We start from the raw sequence: 21,385 nt of genomic DNA, 5'->3' as shown, positions 1-21,385 counted from the left end.
GTACGTCGGCACTAGTGAGCGTTACGAGCTCGCGGAGCTGGAAAACGTTTAATCGGTGCCAGAATTCCCAGTGTTTGTCAGAGAGAAGAATGAGCAGATCATCTAAAGCGATAGCAAGGGGGGTTCCCTAGATTCCGGTCTGCTGAGTCGGCTGTTTGATTGATTCTCGAATTGGTTGCTCCTGTTGCTGGACTGGCTGCTGGACTGGCTGCTGGACTGGCTGCTGGACTGGCTGCTGGACTGGCTGCTGGACTGGCTGCTGGACTGGCTGCTGGACTGGCTGCTGGAGGACTGATTCTTGAACTAGCCGCTCATGCTGCTGAATTATCCCTTGGTATTGTTGTTTAATTGTCTCTCCGACTTGTTGTCGGGCAGTCTGCTTCTGAACTGGGTCTCGGGCCGTGACCCCAGCGGGTTGTTGAACCGATGATGGAATGACCGGCTTCTGAAGCAACTTCTGCACCTGCTGCTGACTTAGCTTTTGAGTTGTCTGTTGAACCGTTTTTCCAACTGCCTTCTGGGTCGTTTGTGGAGCTGGCTGCTGAAGCGGCATCTCGGCTGGTGTCTGAGGTACTTGTTGAGTTGAACGTCGGACTGCCCGTGGAGTTGCACGTTGACTTGGCTCAGCTTTCCGTTTGCCTTTCTGCGTAGCTGGCTGTTGAGTTTTTTGAGCACTGTTCTGTGAACCATTGGACGACTTTGGAGTAACAGTCTTAGCAGCAGCCTTGGTGCCGTTGGCGAGAGCAGCCTCCATAGCAGCCCTAAGCTCAGGCGTGATGGGAGGAGCCGCGGTCGTCATCATAGGCGTAACGCTGCGAATAAGATCATATCTGTTGAGACTGTTACCCAAGCTAGACGCGGTATTGCTATTGAGCGTCTTCTTGATGATTCGAGTTGGTCCTGTATGTTGAGGACCCAAAACCTGCTTCTTTGTTGTCGCGGCCCGGTGCAAAGCTTGTTGGATAGAATGAGCTTTTGGAAGTTGCGCCTGTGGCTGTTGCGGGATGCCATTTCCAATAGATGGGTTTTGAAGACCCGTGATGGCAGCACCACGTGTTTGCTGAAGGAAGTTCACATTTGTGTTCATGCCATTTCCAGTAGACGTGTTTTTAAAGCCAGAGAAAGCACGAAGGTGTTGAAGATGCGTGTCCATGCCCATGTTTGTGAAACTCGGAAGCCCATTTTGAACAGGAAGCCCGTTTTGAACAGGAAGCCCGTTTTGAACAGGAAGAAGTGTCTCCGAAGAAGGCATCATGCCTGCATTCATGCTCATGCCACTGCTGATAGGCGAATTGTTAAGCCCATTGGCAACAGGAAGATTGAGTTGCTGATGGATGGCCACATTTGCATTCATCCACTGGTTCGTCGTCCGCTCCATGCTAGGGTTCATGAGCTGATTGACGTTGAACTGCATCGGGGATCCAGAAACGGTAGGCGACGGAGTGGGAAAGAAGTTGATACCAGATGGCGCACTGGCAAACGCGGTGGAACCATCAGGAAGTCCAGTTGGGATTCCAGCAGGAACGTAGTTTGGGTTCATCTGAAGCTGTTGATGTCCCATTGGACCAAGATTTGGATTCATTCCGAATTGCTGCTGGTATCCCATCGCGTTCATACCCCAATTCATCCCGTACAGCTGCACCGGGTTTGCTTGGGTAGAGGTCTGATACATTCCTGACGGTTGCAGAAAGTTCATATGGGCAGGGGTCTGATTCATCCCAGATGACTGCAAGAAGTCTGTGTTGTTGAGAGTCTGGTTCATCCCAAACGGCTGCAAAAGATTCGCCGGGCTCGGACTCTGAATCGGTCCAAAAGACGGCAAAAAGCTCATTGTGTTGTTGTTGATTGGATTCTGGTTCTGATAGCCAGGCAGAGCAAAAGGCTGGCCCGATCCAGGTGTCTGCGAAACGCTCGTTGGAGGAGTAGTCTGGTTTGCCCCATGCAGCTGCAAATGGTTCTCAAGGCCAACCTGATTCATCCCTGGTAAAGTAACAAGGCCTCCGAGGTCAGAAGTCGGATTGGTTACGCCCTGTTGCAGATTGGCGGTTGAAATAGGAGTCTGTCCTGTCGGCTGGATCTGGTATACGGTTAGCAAAGTGCATCTTCAACGACCTCAGGGAAAGGGGTCAGAAGCATACCAAGCCCTTTTTATCGGGCGTAGGATCCATTGTCGGTGAATTGCAAGGATGATTCTCAAGAGCTCAATTGCAACACAAGATATAATACTGGAATAGTAGAATACTGGAATATTGGTATGCTGGTATGATGTCGATCAAGCTTGAGGATTGTTGAATTGCTCACGGAACAAGATAACAAAGCAATGGAGGGAAAAAGTAAACAGATTCGGAAGAAGCAGAAGGCAAACTGAATAGTAAAACCTTGTGAACGGAGAGATCAATGTTGCCATGGCAAAAGTGAGTGGCGGGCGAGTAGATTTTCTGTATTCTGAGTGGGTTTCGTCTGATGTCGAAGTAAAAGTGAACTCTAACTGAGAAACCTCACACCCGAAGTTTTCCTCCCATCTACTGGAGAAAAAAAGACATACACCAATAAAATAATTCATCTAGACAGTATTTCGCCATCTTGAGCTTCAAAATGAATATTGTATGAGCGCAATTGCTGCGTAGATGTGCGAAATATCTTGTGTCGTAAAAAGGGGCGGGAGTGGCCTTTGCAGGCCAACCAGAGTGTTCGCAATTGCTTGAAGATAATACATTCATCGTACTATTTTCTTGGTGCTCCTGGTACTTATCTCTACAATCCCATACATTTACCTGGTACTATTAGGGCTGAGTGTAGAGCACGGGATGCAGGGCGCAAAATTGACCTTGTACAAACGGCTTCAGTCCAAGGTTGACATTCACTTCACTTTTGCGGCTTCACTTCACTTTTGCAGCTACCCACATCAAAGGGTGCCACATTACAGGTGATTCTTAGTACAATTACCTAATTATGGTACTTCATGTGTAGGAGGAGCAAATAGGTGAACAAGTTATCGTCAATTATTTAGGGAGTGACTCATTGTTATCATCAAATATCCATAAACCGTTGTCATCAAACACATCCAATGCCCATCCCAAGAATTAATCCAAGCCCGTGCAGCTTCAGCCAGTATTACATCCTTTGCTCCATACCCTCTCGTCCAATTTTTCCGCCCCAGTACGTCTTCTTCTAGCATTTTGTGATGTACAATCCAATAGGCGACGGGTTATAATCCTGGAAGTACCTAAACGAGGTACCTCCGCCGTTTGCATCCGAAATCTCAAACGCAACAGTCTGTCCAGCCGGGCAATCAAACGTAGAAATCACATAGCTGTTTCCAGGCGAAACCGTTGTCGTTCCAAAGTCCTGCTTCTTTCCCGGCTGGTTGTTATACGTGGTGCCTTGACTAGCAGGGCCGTTCAGCCAAGCAAAGTCCAGAGCTCCTGAACCAGAAAAGGTAAATGACGAAGTCTGGAGATCCTTCTGCTGAGGGAAGAGGAATACAAGGCTACACTTCTTGCCTTTGTCGCCGCTGGGGACGTCAAAGTTGAAGATGGAAGAGACGCTATCGGAGACCTCGCCAAAGTAGGATGTTCCAGGGGCATTGTCAGGCTTGGTCTTGTCCACAGGGATGATGAGGTGAGGGAACTCATAAGCTCCGTTGAGATTTGTCGGGCAAGAACTTAGAGCAGTAGGAGTAGGTGTAGGAGTAGGCGATGGCGGAGGAGGAGGAGGACATCCAGAGTGGCAGCCATCAGCATGGAGGCTAATCTTGTTGCAATTGATGCCTTGTCCGCCGTTGAGATAGACGTTATACTGCCCACTCTCGCCGGTCTGGCACTCCCAGAACTCCGTCTGCCCGTTATACGAGACACGGCCATCACAACCAACCTTGAATCCATTGTCTGGCGTCTGACCTTTGTCACATTGGAGGACATGAGTTGGGGCTGTCTCACATCCATTCGTCAGCACGCAAACCACGATTCCGAGACATCTTCAGTGCATATGCATATGCATGTCTCTGATTATAAACACCACCATCGTGGCAAAAGATAATAACTTACGAGTCCACCAGCACCCATAACCCTTGTCATCCCACAGTTGCGCTCCCTGCAGAGTGAACGTGGTCGAGCTCACACCGCCACCAGCTCGCACCTGGCCAGACAAAATCTCGCCAACAGGACCAGATATGGCTCCTGAAGCTGTGAAGTGTAACTGGCACCCAGAAGTCCGCGCGACGGCAGCTTCAGTAACGGCCACGCCGAGGCCAAGAGCAAGAAGAGGGTATAACATGGCGAACAGATGGGGTTGTTCTTGCTCGTGTGAGGTTGAGGATATGGTGTAGTCTTATAGGCAGATGAAGCTATTCACAAATATGAATTGCCGCCTTGGGAAGAGGTTGACTTAGTTCTTTATAGAACAAGATGTCTTCCATTGGGGAAAGACAAACATGAGAATGAAGGAAAGAAGCCATCATTATATACACCACGAGAAGAGTCCCATGCCAAGTTTCCATCTACATCCAGTCTTCCGAGATCTCACCAAGCCACCAACTCCACGATGCCTCTTACCTCACTCACGGCCGGACACATGCACACCAGAAAGAATATTTTACCAAAAGCAGCTTGAAAGATCTCCGGGAATCCACCCATTGACCTCACCACTCTCTCGGAATACGAGAAACAGGCCAACGCACCACATCATCATCGTCCGGGATGAGGGGTGTGGGAGAATAGCCCAGCCAGCCAGGATCCTCTCGCCCCCCAAAAAGAATAGAGAAGCCTAACTTGACCGAAAGATTGCATATACAACTAGGCCAATCCGGGAGGCCGACGACAAAATGGCCTGAGGGCTCGAAGGTGGCAACAATGTCTTACACGTCTGTGACAACACAGCCGCAGAATTCAGGCATGTAAAACATTCCATGTACTTTGTATGCGCCATCATAACAATCAGCAAATCAAACGAGAGAATAGAAGATAGTTTACCCATCATCCTAACGTCGTTATTCAAATGCCCTGCATGTATTTCAGCTTCTCCGGATATCACATAGGAGGCAAAATCCAACATCCAGCACAAAGCTGGCAACTTAGCATCCGAGTTACCGAATGCCAACCCTCGGTGTACCAACTAAACACCCTGCCCAAAACAAAACAGCCGAAGCTCAACACATCTTGACAAGCAGATCCCTGGTTGCAAACCCATTAGGGCCCTCACTAAGCCTCGCTTTAACCAACCGCCGTCATCCTAGCCAGCTGACCGGCGATCCGCTCCAGCTAGCAGAAAAGAGGAGTTCGTGTCTGGTCTGGTTGCACGAAGAGGAATTTTGGGGTAAGGTAGAAGAGGAAAAAAGCTCGTATCTGGAAAATCGAACAAGGTTTTCGTTCAACCTTGATCTACCTAGCTACGACAGCTCTGTAGCCGCAAAGCACGGAGTACAAAGCTGTCATGGTAACTCGTGAGCGGTTTTGTTGATCAATTGCTCTTCTGCAGTGCGAGACAATGTCAATTCGCACTGCAGGTGGAACAAGAAGCCCCCTACATACAGGCAGAAGCTTGGAAGAAATGATTCAAGAGTTGAGACAGGTCAGGTTAAAATAACAGTCACAATGATTCCGTTCGAAATAGTAACACGAATTGATTAGGGGGTATTATTTCAATTGGTCCAATTCATGTCATGTCAGACAATGTAGTCCCAGGTCTAAAAGAAGTTCTGTTCACTTTCCAGTCCATCCGAGCAAAGCCTCGATCATAATGGATCGACATGTCCCTGCGGGGTTGCCCCAACTTCGACCGTTCCTTCGTGGCAGGTTGCCCATTTGGACGAGAGGGTGTGCTTGTGAATCGGCCGACTTCCTAGAGTGGACCACGATACACAATAGCCACGATCTAAGCGTCCTCGCAAAGACAGCTAGAGGTTGTTCGGCAGAGCTTGGCACCTCCTAATGACGTCTTTGGGGAGCACACGTCGCCTAAATCCCTGCACACTAGCAGCTACAGCTTTCCCTTTCTGTACAATCCTCTTCAATTCCACATGGCAGGGCTACTCAAAGCCCACCTAAAGCGCATTATAGCCGTGAAAATGAAATGGGATCGAGATTCGTGGCTGGCCAATGCCCGTATGCTTGGGATATTTGCCAGTCCGGATACCGCGGGTCTTTTTGTGCTGCACTAGGCAGTCTATCCTAAGATGCGTTGATCTTAGCTAACAGCTTGGCTCAGCTGGTGGTGCCTTGATGCCGAGCGAGCATATTTTTCTCAATCAAGTCTGCATGTTGTTGGAAGCGGACACGGTATACGTACAGGACCGACTTCCAAGGGCAGCATGCATACTGTATTGTTCAAGCTTGTTTGAGAGCAGGGCTGCCATTCAATGGTGTGGGTTATTATGATCCCGCCCCATTGCCTCTTCAGCGTCGCTGTCTCTTGTTGGGTCGGCCAGCTTTGGCTGAGATTTGGGCTACGGGAGCCGCTTCTTGGCCCTCGTCACCGCTTGACTCGCCAATAGACAAAATGTCGTCCGAGTTGCCGTCAGCATCGCTTTGTGCTCCACTAGTGGCACCAAACGAAGGCTTTCTTGACTGAGCTTCATCGGTGCCGCTGCCGAACCCCTCAAAGTCTTCGTTGTCAGATGACTCATCGCCTTCGACTTTGTCTGCAGGGGCATCGACTTCGGCTTCAGCGGTATCCAATGTCTCGGAAGCAGGTCGCTTCCGAGGCATCTCACCCAGCCTGCCGCCGCGGCCATTGACGTTGCTGCTGCCCTCTTCGCCCTCTTCACTGGACTTGGGAGCTGGAGTGTACCAGGGGATTCTGCCCCTCATGAAATCATTCAGCATCATCTTTGCCACACCATCCAGGTCAGGCTCTCCTCCGCGAAGAAGACGGCCTGCTTTGCGGGCAAGGACCTCGAGAAGCTCAGTTCCGGTCTCCCATCCCCTGACGTCATACGTCTTTTCCATATGGTGCTTCTTGACTCGGCTCAGCAGGGCGTCAATGTATTGTTCAGGATGCTCCACCTTCTCAACTCGCACAACACCTCGTAAGACGAGATCGGTTGGCGTGTCTGTGCCTGAGGGAGGGACAATACCAGGGCAATCGATAAGATAGATGCGCTTCATTAAGCTCACGTATTGCCACACCTTGGTTTCTCCAGGAATTGGCGCTACAGTGCACACCTTCTTCTTTGACAGTGTGTTGATAATGGAAGACTTTCCAGTGTTGGGGCCACCAATCAAGCCAACAGAAATCTGCTTCCTGTCTGTATGAAGAGCAGAAAATTGTCGCAGCAGCTGGATCAGGGATCCCTTGCCAAACGAGTTGTTGATGCTTGCGTGGAATGCAAGTGTTGGGTATTCTTTGGAAAGAACTCGTACCCAGGCAGCCTATTCTCAAGTTAGACGAGAACATTTATAAACAAGGTTTAAAGCACAAAAAATTGAATCGTCAATGAAAAAATGTGTGTGTCATCACTACGAAGCTCCTTTGGATGCCGGTAAAGGCGAGGGAAGGCTTCAACTCATCAGACGCACAGCCTTCTCTTGATAAGTAACCAAAACGGCACCTATCAGCCTGCAGCCGAAGCTGAGACAGTCGAGATGGCAATGGATCTCCCAATGTTGTAACAGACGGTCCTCCACGGAGAGTATGCGAGGTGTCCTGACAGGATTCATTGGGGGCACGAAGCCAGGAAGGGGAAACAAGGTTGAAGAGGAAAAGAAAAAGATGGAGCCAATTACTTACACAAACGCTGGTAGGTACCAAATCACACTTGTTGAGGACAAAGATCAAGTGCTTGTGAGGTGCCTCGTCTTTCAGATACTTTTCGACACTTCGGCATCGAGTTCCGACGGGATCTCTAGCATCGAGCACGTGGATGATGACATCTGAGGAGTCGATGACCTTGTAAAGCTCGTTCCAGATACGCTTGCTCTGGCCCTTGTCGAACACAGGCTCGATGGCCATGGTGAGCGCCTTTTCAGTCTCGCCGTCATTGCCATAGTTTCCACTTAGGAGCTTGTTATGCTCCATGCGCTCTTCATAGGTATCCATGCTCTTCTCAGTGTCGTCAGCGAGATCAGCGACGGTGCTGACTCCGAGTTTGACACGCTTGCGCTGAGCCTTGGGCCCAAAGACACCAGCAAACGGCGAGGTCTCAATGGTCATCTTGGCCTTGTGCTGCTTGACGCCATTGGTGGTGTCCTTTCCTCCGTCGTGGATAAGGCTCATGGGGAGCTTATTCGTCTTGAGGAGAACCTGGTAAGGATCCTTGGCCTTTTCAGCCATGGCCTCACGGAAGGCTGTGAGGGTATCCTGAGAGACAACACGAGTATTGGTAAACCACTTGCGGTTTGGCTCGATTCGGGCATTGGGGATATCTCTTGACTGAAAGCTGGCAGCCTTTGTGATATTCCCATCCTTGTCTCTCTGGGCCTTGCCATCCTTGTACATGTTCACGAGCTTGACCTTTTTCGCATCGCTTCACGCATCTTTGTTAGCATGCTTCGACGCAAAAAAATCTTCATCCAGAGCACAAAGGCTACACATACCGATAAAAGTTCTCGCCCTTGACACGCACATTTCCCATGCCATCGCCGGTTTTGCCCTGGCGCGTACGCCGGGCTGCTTCCTTCTTCCCGGTACCCATGGTGAAGTTTTGGGCTTGCTAGCAAGCACAAAGATCTTGGGAAGAAGTAAAGAGAGCAGAAAAAGATTAAAATTGCAGCAGCAGCTTTTCTTATCACCAACTTTTTTTTTTTTTCGAAGGACCCCACTAACCCACATCTCTGCAGACGGTGGCTGGTCGACTTATTTAAGCAAGGCAGGGGTTGCGCGGAACATCGGGGCTAGATAATCCGGGTCGCTCTGCGGGTTTGGCAATTTTCTGTAAGTCGATATCACACAACCACCTTTGCGGAAGAGCAACAAGAGCCAATTCCCAGCTCAACTTCAGGTCAGGATGTCGCTTCATTCTGCAAGCAACTACCTCAGGCCAGCAGTTCGGCAATTGTCGTCTGCTTCACGAAGCTTCTCAACAACTCCGGCCATTCTCTCCAACGCCGTCCCACCTCAATCCCCCTCCTACATCCGACTTCCTTCCCCTCCTCAGTCCCAAACCGATGAAGCCAAGCCTCCGCGAGTAAGAGGCTCACTTCCAGTGCCTCGCCAGGTTTTCCCTCGGTCAGAGGGCGATCGCAAAATCCAACCCGAGTACATCCAGAAGACCGCCCCCAGATCTGCCGACGAGAAAGAGCCTTCAAACGAGTCCCAGCGATGGAAGCGGGAAATGGCCGAGACCCGAAGGACCAATTTGGAGCAAGGTCTAAAGGCCCTCTATACACGGCGCGAAAAGAGCGACGCAGCCAGAAATGCCCGTGTCAGCCGTAAATTCAAGGAGCACAACGAGGCTGCTGCCGCGCCAGAACGAGAGGACGACCGACTCACACGAAGCACCGTCCTGGATGCCATTCTCGACACCAAAGTATATCCAGACCCTGAGCGCTTCGCCCGAGCGCAGCGCAGCAAGTTCAAGGTCCAGGCCAAGGAAAAAGCTAAATACGAAGCCCGACGAGATGCCCTAATGGAGCTGTACATCAATGCCTCCAACTTCATCGTCCAGGAGAGCGAGCTCAAGGCCGAGATTGATGAGATCTTCAGCGAGGACTACTTCAGGAAACAAAGCCAATTCTTCCAGCGCTACGGTACAACCGAGAACTCTTGGGGCATCTATGGCAAGCCTCCTTCCATTGCCAACATGCTAGAGACCACCACTGGCAAATCAACCAAGCTTATGGATTACTACGAGTCTGAATATGATCGCTCTGTTAAGCGGCAAAAGAGGATTGCTGAGGAGTTTACGGGAGGTAAAATGGAGTAGCGGCAAGGGGCCTTTGTTTTTTGTAAAACTGTAGAGTATCATGCGCTCGTACTGCGCACTACATGTATTATATCAGTATCACTCGGAAAAATCATATTCACGCTTCACGAATTCAAGCTATATCAATCAGAAAGATTCTCCAACTTCTAAATTCGGGCGACAAAAAATATCGGTGTTTATTGAGACCAACCATATTACTACACCAATGCCCAAAACTATAGCCATAAAATACCACATGAAACAGTCAAGAGGTTTAAATAGATGTGCTCCGTAAACGCCATTTGTGCAAATGTCCAGGGAGTTTGCCCGATATGAGTATGTACATGCCGCAACCTGCACAGAAATGTTTCTTCGACTTGGGATAAATTCTAGGTGGGTGGTCTATCGCTTCTCGACGAGCAAGATATGCATCGCGGCATAGGCGAGGACGATGAAAGCGGCAGCGAAAATACCCAGGTTTCGGATATCCGACCAAAGAGCAGCATTTTGAAATCCAAATGAGCTGAGAATGGCGGCTCCGGGAACGGTGATATCGAGACCGTACTTCTTGTCTACCAAAGTGAGCTCTATTACTTCGTTGACGATGAGTGACTCAAAGCCGTAGTGGAAGATGGACAGTGTTTGGAGCCACAAAGCACCCTTTGGCGTGGCATCGTGATTGAGGAGGAAGCCAGCGAAAAGGAGACTGAATAGCATCACCAAACTACCGATTAAGTTGGCCACGCCACCGTCTTTACAAACGATGCCAATGAACAAGCAAATGGCAGCGGCTGCAAGATTGAACAAAACCAAAACCAGCATAAACTTGAAGAAGTGCGCAGCATCAGGTACAAGGCCTGTCATCGGGTAGATGATGGACCCCATGAGGATCGGAGGGATGATTCTTAGAGGAATAATGTCGAACAGAACCTTGGCCGCAAAGTAAGTAGCTGGGGAATAGTAGCCATTGGCTCTTTCACGGGTAAAGAGAAGTCGCTCGCTGGCAAACACATTGAGACTGGTAAGGGTACTGAAGCCAAAGAGAGCCAGGAGGAAGAAGAACAGGCCAAGTCGGTTTTGGAAACCAGGGATGTCGTCAGTGAGACCATAGAACAGATACCCAGAGAATACGGCCAAGATGATGGCAATCGCATAGTGTGTGAGCATGAGCATCGGGTTCCGGTACAAGTTCTTCCAGGTTCTTCCAGAGATGATGATAAACTGGCGCAAATAGCCAATTCGAGCATATCCCTTTCCGACAGCGCTCGTATAAATGTTCGGCCCGTCTGCAGCATATCCATTGGTATTAGATCTAGTTCCGTTTGCAATTTCAGCTTCTGTGATTGCTTGCTGAATATCTTCACGAATAGAAGTCGCAATGTATGATTTGGTGAAAGATCGAGTGATAATGTCGAGATCGGTTCCTGTCAGGGCTGGAGGGGGTAGATCATGAGGGTCTTCCAGTTGGCTAGGCAGGGAGCTTGAAGGGTTGTTCTGCAGCCGATAACCACTTTGGTTGTCGCCACCAGCATCTGAAGATGCGGCAGTGTCGGTCTGCTTTCTACGTGTGAAGAGCTCCCGTTCTTGTCGTACTTTGACGGAATCGCGACGTCGGTTCTTGGGCCGTAATGATGGTTCAGCGCTTGCTTCGCCGGCACTTACAAGAGAGGCGCTCGCAATAGACTTGACAGCCCGGGTGCTGCTCGGACCAATACTTCCAGCATCAGGAACAATGCCTCCATCATCCAAAGTCTGAGTGCTGCCCGCATGCATGGTAAGATCTACAAGGTAGTCGGCAATATTGAAGCCTGGAGGACATTCGTAGCCAATATCATCAAAATAAGTCTGGCACTGCGCGAAGAGTCCGGAATAGACCAGTTTTCCCTGGGCCAACAAGATGAGTCTGTCGAAAAGGGCGACAATGTTGGAGCGAGGCTGATGGATGGTGAAGATGACGGTTCGCTTGTAGTTTTTGGCCATCGTCACGAGGCATTCGACAACATTGTACGCATTGTAGGCATCCAGTCCACTGGTGGGTTCGTCGAGGAAGAGGATAGAGGGGCTGGTGACCAGCTCGCAAGCAATTCCGACACGTCGCTTCTCACCACCGGAGATTCCACGGCCATTTCCTTCTTCAGAGCCAATAAGGGAGTCTCGTATATGATAAATACCCAGCTCTTTCTCGACTTCCGTAACTCTTTGTTCCTTGGCAGCACGGCCCATATCGCGGGGGAGTCTGAGGAGGGCGCTGTTGAGAATAGTCTCATGAACGGTAAGAGTTGGCAACATGGTGTCTTCTTGATCAACAAATCCAACAACGTTCTTGTATTCGGTATCGCTGACTTTTTCGCCATTGACGTAGAAGTCTCCGCTAACATGACCGCGCTTATTCTTTCGAGCAAGAATATCCAGGAACGTCGTCTTACCAGCACCAGAGGATCCCATGATGGCAGTTACTTCGCCGGGTTGGCAGATACCTTGGATTCCGGTCAGAATGTTCTTCCCGTTGAGGGAGTAAGCGACGTTTTGAAAGTATAGTGCAGCTGGCTTGTGATCGACCATGAGCTTGGTGTTTTCGTCGTCAGAATCCTCCAAACGAATCGCTCCGTAATGCAATCTACGGCGAGACAAATACCATGTTGCGATGATGACGGCAGCCAGGAAGAGTGCACAGCCGCCAATCACACCGGCGATGAGAGGAGTGTTGATTTGCTTGACCGGGCGGTGATAGCCCGGTACTTCGGTCTCATACAAGCATTCGCCTGCTTGGCAGTCCAGCAGGATACTAGAGTCACCAATTAAACTGACGATGAGGTTATCCATTTCCGGCTCTTTAAAGGCACAGTCATGGGCACCACCACCCTTTTGCGAACATTCGAATCGGCCAGGGCCTTTGATTGCTTGGTCCAAAAAGTCGGTAAGATCGAGCGAGCCATCTTTACCGCACATCATACGGCCGGGAATGCAGCTGCAGCTGATGTGGTCGCATTTGTAGGCAGTGGTGTTCTTCGCATCGGAATACTGAGCACCAGACGTGCAATCCGACAAATGGCAGTAAAAGGACTCAACTTGATCAATCCAGACTAGAGAGAGTAGTTAGTATGTAGAGTGAGTAGGAATTGAGAAGAGACGGAACCAACATTGGAAATCGCAAGTCGCATCATCCTCCTTGCAAGTGAACGTTACTTCTGGCTTCTGGCTTCCGAGCAGATCGCCAATCTTCTTGTTGGTGACTTTGCAGATCTGGTTGTTGTATTTAACAAGCTCGCCATTCTGGTAGCAGACGCCGCCGCTTCCAGTTTCCATGAGAGCATTGCAGGCATTGTTTGATGTGCAGACATTGCAGTTGATGCCGGTCCAGCCCTCGTCGCATTCACAACTCGCGTTTGAGCGCATAGGCCGGTCTCTGCCGCGTCCAAGGGAGCCGCACACTGGAGAAGAGAAGAATCGAATGTTAGCATAACTTGATTGCGCGAATTATTACGGCGGTGCCAGATGCCTTGGTAGCATCAAGCTGACGATGGAGACGTACGTGGTTCGAGACAGTCGTCACCGCCGAAACCGTCGGGACAGTCGCATTTTCCGTTGTACTCGTTGCATCCTGCGTACTGGGCGCAGGTGTGTGCAGGCAGGAGGCAGTTGAAGCTAATCGAAGATGCGTCAGCAGCGATGTCGCCGCAATGGAGAGCCGGCTTGCGATGCGTCTCTTACCATGGCGGACAGTCCTTGGGGCGGTCGTCCATAAGCGCGAACTGGGCTCGCAGAAGGTCGACGTTGTAGCTGGTGTTTGCATAGGCGGCTGCCAGCGAGGGCAAGACAGCCACGATGCCCACAAGCAGGCCTCGGCAGCTGAGGGGCGCCATGGCGATGAGCTGCAGAGGTTGCGATGGAGAGGATTCGAGCCGGTGTTGGAGAGGGAAGAAGTAGAAGCCGCACAGGCTGAACTCTCAAGGTTGGAGGCACCAGCCTGCACCAGCACCAGGTACGTACCGCGGCTCGGTTCCTGGCGCGAAACAAGGTCGTCATCGAATCCCGCCGGTGGTCTGGGGCAACCTTGGAACCCCCAAGTCCCCCAACAACCCCCAACCCCGCCCTGTTGTCTGATTGGTACAGCGGCCCATCAGCTCTGGACTTGCTGGAACACAGCGCGTTACAAAACACGTGGTGACGATCAGTGTGTGAGAGCTTGTACAGATGCGGCATGCCGGCCGTACCTTGCTTGTACTGCAGAGACAGCTGGAAGAGCTCGTTCTTTTTTACGCGTATTTGCAGTGACATGATTCTCAGGCCATGATAACAGGAAGCGTGCATATAGGCTGTATTCTCCGCACTTGCTATTGAAGGTCTTTTGGAGCTGTAGTGCTTGGGTCACGGATATCGGCTTTTTCTGTTCAATCCCATTTCAAGCTAGGAAACGATGGATGGCATCGTCTGTACGACCAGCGTGGCAATGAGACAAAAGTGCCGTTGAGCTCGAGGGACCTATTTTCATCGTTAGTGATGTGTCATAGGGATGATGTCTAGGTCCCCGAGCCACTCACCTTGTAATTCGTCTGATGGTATCAATCGTAGAGATGAAGACGATATGGGCTGTAAGGGATCATGAATCAAATGAGCAAGGCTCAGAAGTCAATTGTGAATAGGGCATCTTCTAAACGATATTTGGAGTGACCAGAACAAGTTGCCAATCTCACTGGAATGATTCCTACTTGGATTCATCAATACATGTAGTCGATGCGTCTATGGAAGAATTCAGCCATTATAAGAATGGCAAACACCCAATCAATATATCTACCTAGCTATACCACATCCCACTCTTCAATATTATAGTCAACATCAAGACAAACGCTACAAGCAGAGGTGAAGAGTATACATGGTACATCGTTCAAAGGTTTTTACCAAGAAGATATACTGCATTATGCTTCGCTTTCTACAGCTCGCTATACGCATTAAAAGGCCGTATTCCAACAGCTGGAAAAGATTCCTCCATCCATCTCGGTATGGTAAGTTAAAGAGACCTTAAAGTTGCTAATATTCATAATTTCTACAGTCTTTGTGGATATATAGAAAAGGCGCTCCTCCCTTATAGGTAAAATTAGTTCATCACAGTGCCAATTCACCAGTCTAAGCCATAGTAATATAGTGGTAGTATATCAGTTTGTGGACTAAGCGAAGCACTGACGGCCGAGGTTCGATTCCTCGCTATGGCATAATTTTTGCCCTTTTTTTGCTGCTTCTTGTGACAATGGCTATGCAGATGAGCTTTGTGGGCCCTCGTGGGTAATGGAGCACAATATGCGTCATATGAGTCTGGTATCGATCGCTCGACATGTGATAACATTCATTCTCCGCGATGCCTCAATCCTGATCCAGCCAGTGGATAATTTCAGCCACCGCTGGTATAGCTATTGTGATTCCTCTTTGGACTGGGCTATTCGCTGTCGAATTGCCGTGCTGCTAATCTTTGTCGCAAATCCATTGCTCTGTCTTCCGCCGTCTTCCTTCAAGATATCGCTTGGATCGAGCACATCAATCTCAAACACCTCGAGCGGCTTCCACCCTTTCTCAGTTCTCTTATCATTAATAGCCTGTCCGCCGCTCCGTGTCTCCCCTGAAACCACAATTACATCCATGATTTCCTCCGAAATGGTTGGCCCAAAGGGGTCGTGGATGTTCACACAGCGAACCAGCACTGTGCCGTCACGGAATGTAGCATGAAGCTCATCCGGTGCAGGAGTAGATGTTAGCGGCAAGGTGTTTGTGTTGGACGAAGACGCCGAGTTGAATATAGTAGAGAGAAACTGCAGAACATTGTTTGCGCGCACATCCCAGGGCTGTAACACTTGAGCGTACTTTTTGTTCGTCAACAGCTCATCTCCTGAAATCCCGACGATGAGAACAGAGTGCTTCCCGGTATGTTTCTCTGGGATGCCCATAAGTAAAGCAGTGGCGTGAAGAAGTAGTTTGTGTCCCGCATGAAGATGGTCAAACGTGCCACCCAGACAAACAGTATCGTAGCCATTGATGAGATCCTCCTGAGTAACAGGCGGGACTTCGCCGGTGGACATGCCGAGGCCGCCTTCAACAGCAACGATTTGGCTTTGCAGAAGAGTTTGTTTCCCCTGTGAGTACTCTAAGAAAGCCTTGAGGAGCTCATAGCCTGCCTCGGAACTAGGATGGAACACCGTTCTCCAAGGATGAACCGTCGAGGCAAAGGCTGCCAGATCCAACACGGGCGTGCAATTTGCTTCATATTCTCCATCAAAGTTGCGCTGATACGTTCTGTGTCGCTCATGGTCGACTAACACGACTCGTGGATCGACGCTGCTACTGCCCGGCTCCCCTGATGTGTCAATGTTCTGCTCATCGCAAATGGCTGCGATGAGAGTGTAAATGCGGGCAAGAAGAGACTGTGCGGTCTTCCAGTTTATGGACTTGCGCCTTGGCGAGGGCCCTGTAAGAATAGGGCAGGCGACTGCGATGACGAGAACATGATTTGTGCCAGCGCTGGAATTTGCATTGGAATTGTTGGTACTACTATTGCCGTTGATGCCAGTAGCGATGATGCGCTTCAGAGCCACCGTTACAGGCGCCCAGTAGGCGGCGGCCAGAGAATGAGGATGCAGTGGGTGAGGAGGGGCTGGCAGTAGGAGCAGCGAAGGCGCGTTGCTGCTTGTTGGAGCCATGATGGGCTCGATTAAAATGATGATGATGATTCAAGAATGAAGCTCAAAGGACGTTGAATGAAAGTGGTGTCATTGAGCATTCGATTGTGACCCGAGGCTAAATGATGGCATCCGTGGGATCAATGTGGGGTTACGTAGGAGTGGTAGGTGATGGTACTCGTATGTAGGGGTCTTCATCCCCACAGTCACATGGCTCAAGAAGATTGACTTCAGATCTCCCCCAAGCATCTGCAAATCATAATTTTGAAAATTCAAGGCCGTCGCTAATTTATGCAGCTAAATGACTGTGGCTTGAATGAGTAGAATGGTCGTGGTTTTAATAAACTTTGTCCCGTAAGTGAGAGACTGCATGGGCTTGATGTATCTTTGCATGCTCTTACACGCAACACTAGTACAACGCCTAACCTGGAGCTGATGGTAACTTGATGGATTGCTCGACAACAAGAAGATAAATGGCCTAATTCTAGAAGAAGTACTCAAATCTGTGTCTCTTCAAGTCTCTTCTATGCATCGGCTTCTTCATCAAAAACTGCCGCCATGCCATTCTGTTGGCTATGCAGCTAATATTTTCAATCACACCTCCTCAAAGGTGAGCCAGAGATCGACATTCTGACTACCTGTCACTAGATGGCGGCTTCATATTGTAGATGGACCAGCATCAAGTCCGATTCTGGTGCCGGTGTCGATTGGAAGTACCCGATAGGTCGGTTGAAAGTACCCGATAGGTGGTGAACGTGGAGCTTGAAACCAATTGTTGGAGTAAGATCATCAACAAGGCGCGCCTCGCCAAATTCTCCGACAAATCGCCCTCATGAGGTTACACAAATTGAGACATATAAGGTCCCAGTCTTACCCCGCTTGGGCCTAATTCTAAAAGCTATTCTGACCATAGCGGCTAGTATTTGACGAGAGAGACTGAAACAGATCAACCGAGACAAAGCAGAAGTATACTGTAACGTTATCTGTAAGAGTTTCAGGACCCTTGCATTAGATTCACCCAACATGGTTCGCTTCCAGCATTTCGAGGTTGAGCGGTGGATGGAGGCTTATGAATTTACTCCTGGGGTTCTAAACATTGCTGAGACATGCGTTGAATCCGTCTCCATCGACCAGCTGGCCCAGCTATCCGGAGACACGGGTGAGCTTCCCCCACGAACCAGCACTGTGCTCATATACGGGGCCATTCGCGGGTCATCAACGTTGAGGGAAACCATCTCGACTCTCTACGAAGGGGAACAGATAGCGCCCGAGAATGTCATCATCACTCAGGGCGCCATAGCGGCCAACTTTCTGGCCTTTTATAGCTTGATCGAGCCTGGAGACCATGTTATTTGCGTGTATCCCACGTATCAACAGCTCTATTCAGTGCCCGAGAGCCTTGGAGCAGAGGTCTCGCTTTGGCGCTTGCGGCCTGAGCAGGGCTTTGTACCTGACATGGATGAGCTGGAGAAGCTCGCCAAAGCAAACACAAAGGTCCGTACTGTAACACGAAGTTGTGCGGCATTCATTTGGTTTAATCATAGTCCTCGTCGCTAACCCCACAACTGAAGATGATTGTCATTAACAACCCCAACAACCCTACCGGGGTGCCCATCCCCAGAGATGTCGTTTATAAAATTGTGGACTTTGCCAAGGCCAGGGGGATCATGATCCTGTCTGACGAGGTCTATCGCCCGCTGTTTCACAACGGACTAGAAGACAACGCAGACGTGCCTCCATCGGTGGCAGACTTGGGCTACGACAAGGCCATTGTCACCGGGTCTCTGTCCAAAGCATACTCTCTAGGCGGCATCCGGGTGGGCTGGATTGCGTCAGGCGACAAGGCCATTGTCGAGAGACTGGTTGAGGCGCGGCACTACGTGACAATCAGCGTGTCCCAACTAGACGACCAGGTGGCAAGCTATGCGCTTTCCCCGGCCGTACGCGGAGCGCTGATGAAGCGGAACATCCAGCAGGCAAAGCACAACGCCGACATGCTCAAGGCGTTTGTGGAGGCGCATTCTTCGGTCTGCTCGTGGGTGGCGCCAACCGCGGGAACGACGGCATTCATCCAGTTCCATGTGGGCGGCAAGCCGGTGGATGATGTCGCCTTTTGCCGCGACGTCCTGGACAAGACCAAAGTGTTTCTGGTGCCCGGGTCTCGCTGCTTTGGACATGATCAGGACTTTGCAGGCTACGTCCGAGTCGGTTTTGTTGGATCTACGGCCGTGTTGGCAGAAGCGCTGCAGAAACTCGGGGTTTATGTCCGGCAGCATCTGGGCCAATGAGCGGGAGGCGAGATTTGTCACTGGGCCCTTGTTCCGCATTAGGCAACATTGGAAGCATGGAATCAGCACAGAGCCTCAGCCACAGACGGCCTTCTATTTTTACCGCCCAGCTGAGTGTCTCGGACCAGTTGGAGGCTGTATGGATGTGGATTAGGTAACATTGGGGATCCGAGTTTTGCACTTTTGGCGGCCCAGTTCCTGACATATGCATGTGCCGTATCGTATTGCAGTTGGGTCAGTCAGCCCTCGGTAATAATCCTTGGTAGTAATTCCATCTGTTGGATTGATGTGTATTCATGTTCAATGCCTAGTAGGGGGGCTGTGAAGACTGTGGGTATATGGCGGAGACGGGCAGACGCACAAGCCGGCGGCCAAAAGAATCTGCATCAAAAACTGAACAACAAAAGATGGAATCGAAAAAAAAGCTTTTTTTCATTCTGAGGCTGTCGTCGTCATTCTCCTCTGACAACTCAGCGCCCGTTATATCCGCTGGAGCAACAACGCGCGTTTCCCTGCCACACTCGGCGACTCGGCATCGGCATCAGCAACACAATCCAAATCCCCGTGTGCCGGCAGTCCCCACCGCTTGGGCGCTAATGACGACGCCTGTCAGTGCAGCTTCTCCTGTTTCAGCAGTGCGTCTCATTTCACAGCCACGCCGCATCCGTTCTGTGACAATTTATAACAATGGCCCGGGACCCTGTGCGGCATGGCGAGCCTGGTTTGATCTGATTTTTCTACTCTGTTGATTTCATTCGAGTGTCTTTTTCTTGTCCTGGCTGTCTATACCCTGGAGTTTTGTGCGAGACAATCCTATTGGCATCACCGTGTGTGTTTTTGTTGCGTACCTGATCTACATCCACTATTACCAGAGCCTCACGGCATCAGTTTTTCACAACCCCTTCCTACGGAGACGCGCAGACAACCCATCCCTGACTCAGAAACGCCTACAAGGTCGTCGACACTGTAGTATTGCTACAAAAGTAGATATCTCTACCTACCAGTATATTCTTGTCCATTGTATAATACCCAGTAGCCTTGCCGCCATGAAGGCCTCACCCCTGGCCGTTGCAGGCGTCGTCCTCGCCTCAGCAGCCCAGGCCCAAGTCGTCCAGTTCGACATTGAGAAGCGTCACGACGCACCGAGACTTCGCAAACGAGACGCGACCATCGATGCTACTTTGTCCAACCAAAAGGTTCAGGGCGGATACTTTATCAACGTCGAGGTTGGCACCCCTGGCCAGAACATCACGCTGCAGCTCGACACAGGCAGTAGTGATGTCTGGGTCCCTGCTTCGACAGCTGCCATCTGCACGCAAACTTCACAAAGGAACCCCGGCTGTACTTTTGGAAGCTGTAAGTTAAAAGACCTTTCTCTATTTTTTTTTTTGTATCTGCAGCTCACCTAATACCTCCTTTCCCAGTCAACTCCGATGATTCCAGCACCTTTCAGGTTGTTGGAGAAAACCTCTTCGACATCACCTATGTGGATGGCTCCTCGTCCAAAGGCGACTACATTGAAGACACCTTCCGCATCAACGGCATAAACATCCAGAATCTCACCATGGGCCTTGGCCTCGACACATCTATTGCCAACGGCCTGGTGGGAGTGGGATACATCAACGATGAAGCGTCACTTGGCACAACCCGACAGACCTACCCGAACCTTCCTGTTGTCCTGCAGCAGCAGAAGCTCATCAACACCGTAGCCTTTAGTCTGTGGCTCAACGACCTGGATGCCAGCACGGGCTCCATCCTATTCGGCGGCATCGACACCGAAAAGTATCACGGCGACTTGACCAGGATCAACATCATTTCCCCCAACGGCGGCAAGACCTTTACCGAGTTTGCTGTTAACCTATACTCAGTCCAGGCTTCAAGCCCCAGTGGCACCGACACCCTCAGCACAAGCCAAGAGACCTTGACAGCTGTTCTGGATTCGGGAACCACCCTGACCTATCTGCCGCAAGACATGGCTGAGCAGGCGTGGAACGAGGTTGGAGCTACTTTCAGCGACGAGCTCGGCATCGCTGTTGTTCCTTGCTCTGTCGGCAATATCAACGGCCACTTCGCCTTTACCTTTGCCGGAGCCGATGGCCCTACCATCAACGTCACCTTGTCTGAGCTCGTCCTCGACCTCTTCAGCGGCGGCCCCCCTCCTCAGTTCTCGTCTGGCCCCAACAAGGGCCAGTCCATCTGCGAGTTTGGCATCCAGAACACCACCGACGCTCCTTACCTGCTTGGCGACACGTTCCTCCGATCTGCATTCGTTGCCTATGACTTGGTCAACAACGAGATTGGAATTGCTCCTACCAACTTCAACTCCACCCAGACCAACGTTGTTGCTTTCGCCAGCAGCGGCGCTCCTATTCCATCCTCCACCAGCGCACCGAACCAGAGCAATACTGGCCATTCTTCATCGACACAGTCTGGTATGTCCGCTGCCAGTGGCTTCCATGATGGCGATGATGACAACGCTGCTTCCTTGACCGGCGCCTTTTCTGGCCCTGGAATGATTGTTGTCGGCTTAACCCTCTGCTACACTCTTCTCGGAAGTGCCGTATTCGGTGTTGGGTGGCTGTAAATTTTGCACA

At 50.5% G+C, this 21,385-nt stretch overlaps 8 protein-coding genes across 8 annotated transcripts; 3 read left to right on the top strand and 5 right to left on the bottom strand.

Moving 5' to 3' along the window:
• Nucleotides 1-127: 127 nt before the first annotated feature.
• T069G_03402 (uncharacterized protein) lies at nt 128-2,168 on the bottom strand (the record flags this gene model as incomplete). Its single annotated transcript, XM_056170612.1, has 2 exons — nt 128-2,077; nt 2,139-2,168. The coding sequence occupies 2 exons, from the start codon at nt 2,166-2,168 to the stop codon at nt 128-130; spliced, it is 1,980 nt and encodes a 659-aa protein (XP_056031504.1).
• Nucleotides 2,169-3,171: 1,003 nt separating this feature from the next.
• On the bottom strand, nt 3,172-4,275 carry T069G_03401 (uncharacterized protein; the record flags this gene model as incomplete). The annotated part of the gene is made up of 2 exons (XM_056170611.1): nt 3,172-3,929; nt 4,047-4,275. 2 exons carry the CDS (start codon nt 4,273-4,275, stop codon nt 3,172-3,174), a joined length of 987 nt encoding a protein of 328 aa, XP_056031503.1.
• A 2,117-nt stretch (nt 4,276-6,392) lies between these two features.
• T069G_03400 (uncharacterized protein) lies at nt 6,393-8,629 on the bottom strand (the record flags this gene model as incomplete). Its single annotated transcript, XM_056170610.1, has 5 exons — nt 6,393-6,534; nt 6,592-6,637; nt 6,710-7,367; nt 7,726-8,461; nt 8,532-8,629. The coding sequence occupies 5 exons, from the start codon at nt 8,627-8,629 to the stop codon at nt 6,393-6,395; spliced, it is 1,680 nt and encodes a 559-aa protein (XP_056031502.1).
• A 312-nt stretch (nt 8,630-8,941) lies between these two features.
• Nucleotides 8,942-9,859, top strand: T069G_03399 (uncharacterized protein; the record flags this gene model as incomplete). Its single annotated transcript, XM_056170609.1, has 1 exon — nt 8,942-9,859. The coding sequence occupies one exon, from the start codon at nt 8,942-8,944 to the stop codon at nt 9,857-9,859; it is 918 nt and encodes a 305-aa protein (XP_056031501.1).
• A 381-nt stretch (nt 9,860-10,240) lies between these two features.
• Nucleotides 10,241-13,701, bottom strand: T069G_03398 (ABC-2 type transporter domain-containing protein; the record flags this gene model as incomplete). The annotated part of the gene is made up of 4 exons (XM_056170608.1): nt 10,241-12,921; nt 12,979-13,269; nt 13,371-13,483; nt 13,550-13,701. 4 exons carry the CDS (start codon nt 13,699-13,701, stop codon nt 10,241-10,243), a joined length of 3,237 nt encoding a protein of 1,078 aa, XP_056031500.1.
• Nucleotides 13,702-15,243: 1,542 nt separating this feature from the next.
• On the bottom strand, nt 15,244-16,524 carry T069G_03397 (uncharacterized protein; the record flags this gene model as incomplete). Its single annotated transcript, XM_056170607.1, has 3 exons — nt 15,244-15,449; nt 15,519-15,639; nt 15,682-16,524. The coding sequence occupies 3 exons, from the start codon at nt 16,522-16,524 to the stop codon at nt 15,244-15,246; spliced, it is 1,170 nt and encodes a 389-aa protein (XP_056031499.1).
• A 1,002-nt stretch (nt 16,525-17,526) lies between these two features.
• Nucleotides 17,527-18,791, top strand: T069G_03396 (aminotransferase class I and II domain-containing protein; the record flags this gene model as incomplete). The annotated part of the gene is made up of 2 exons (XM_056170606.1): nt 17,527-17,997; nt 18,075-18,791. The coding sequence occupies 2 exons, from the start codon at nt 17,527-17,529 to the stop codon at nt 18,789-18,791; spliced, it is 1,188 nt and encodes a 395-aa protein (XP_056031498.1).
• Nucleotides 18,792-19,837: 1,046 nt separating this feature from the next.
• Nucleotides 19,838-21,375, top strand: T069G_03395 (eukaryotic aspartyl protease domain-containing protein; the record flags this gene model as incomplete). Its single annotated transcript, XM_056170605.1, has 2 exons — nt 19,838-20,147; nt 20,216-21,375. The coding sequence occupies 2 exons, from the start codon at nt 19,838-19,840 to the stop codon at nt 21,373-21,375; spliced, it is 1,470 nt and encodes a 489-aa protein (XP_056031497.1).
• Nucleotides 21,376-21,385: the final 10 nt, after the last annotated feature.

The sequence above is a fragment of the Trichoderma breve genome, chromosome 2 (assembly GCF_028502605.1).
Source record: "Trichoderma breve strain T069 chromosome 2, whole genome shotgun sequence".
Taxonomy (NCBI): domain Eukaryota; kingdom Fungi; phylum Ascomycota; class Sordariomycetes; order Hypocreales; family Hypocreaceae; genus Trichoderma; species Trichoderma breve.
Note: the sequence above shows the minus strand (reverse complement) of the source record. Positions and strands in the feature narration are given on the sequence as shown.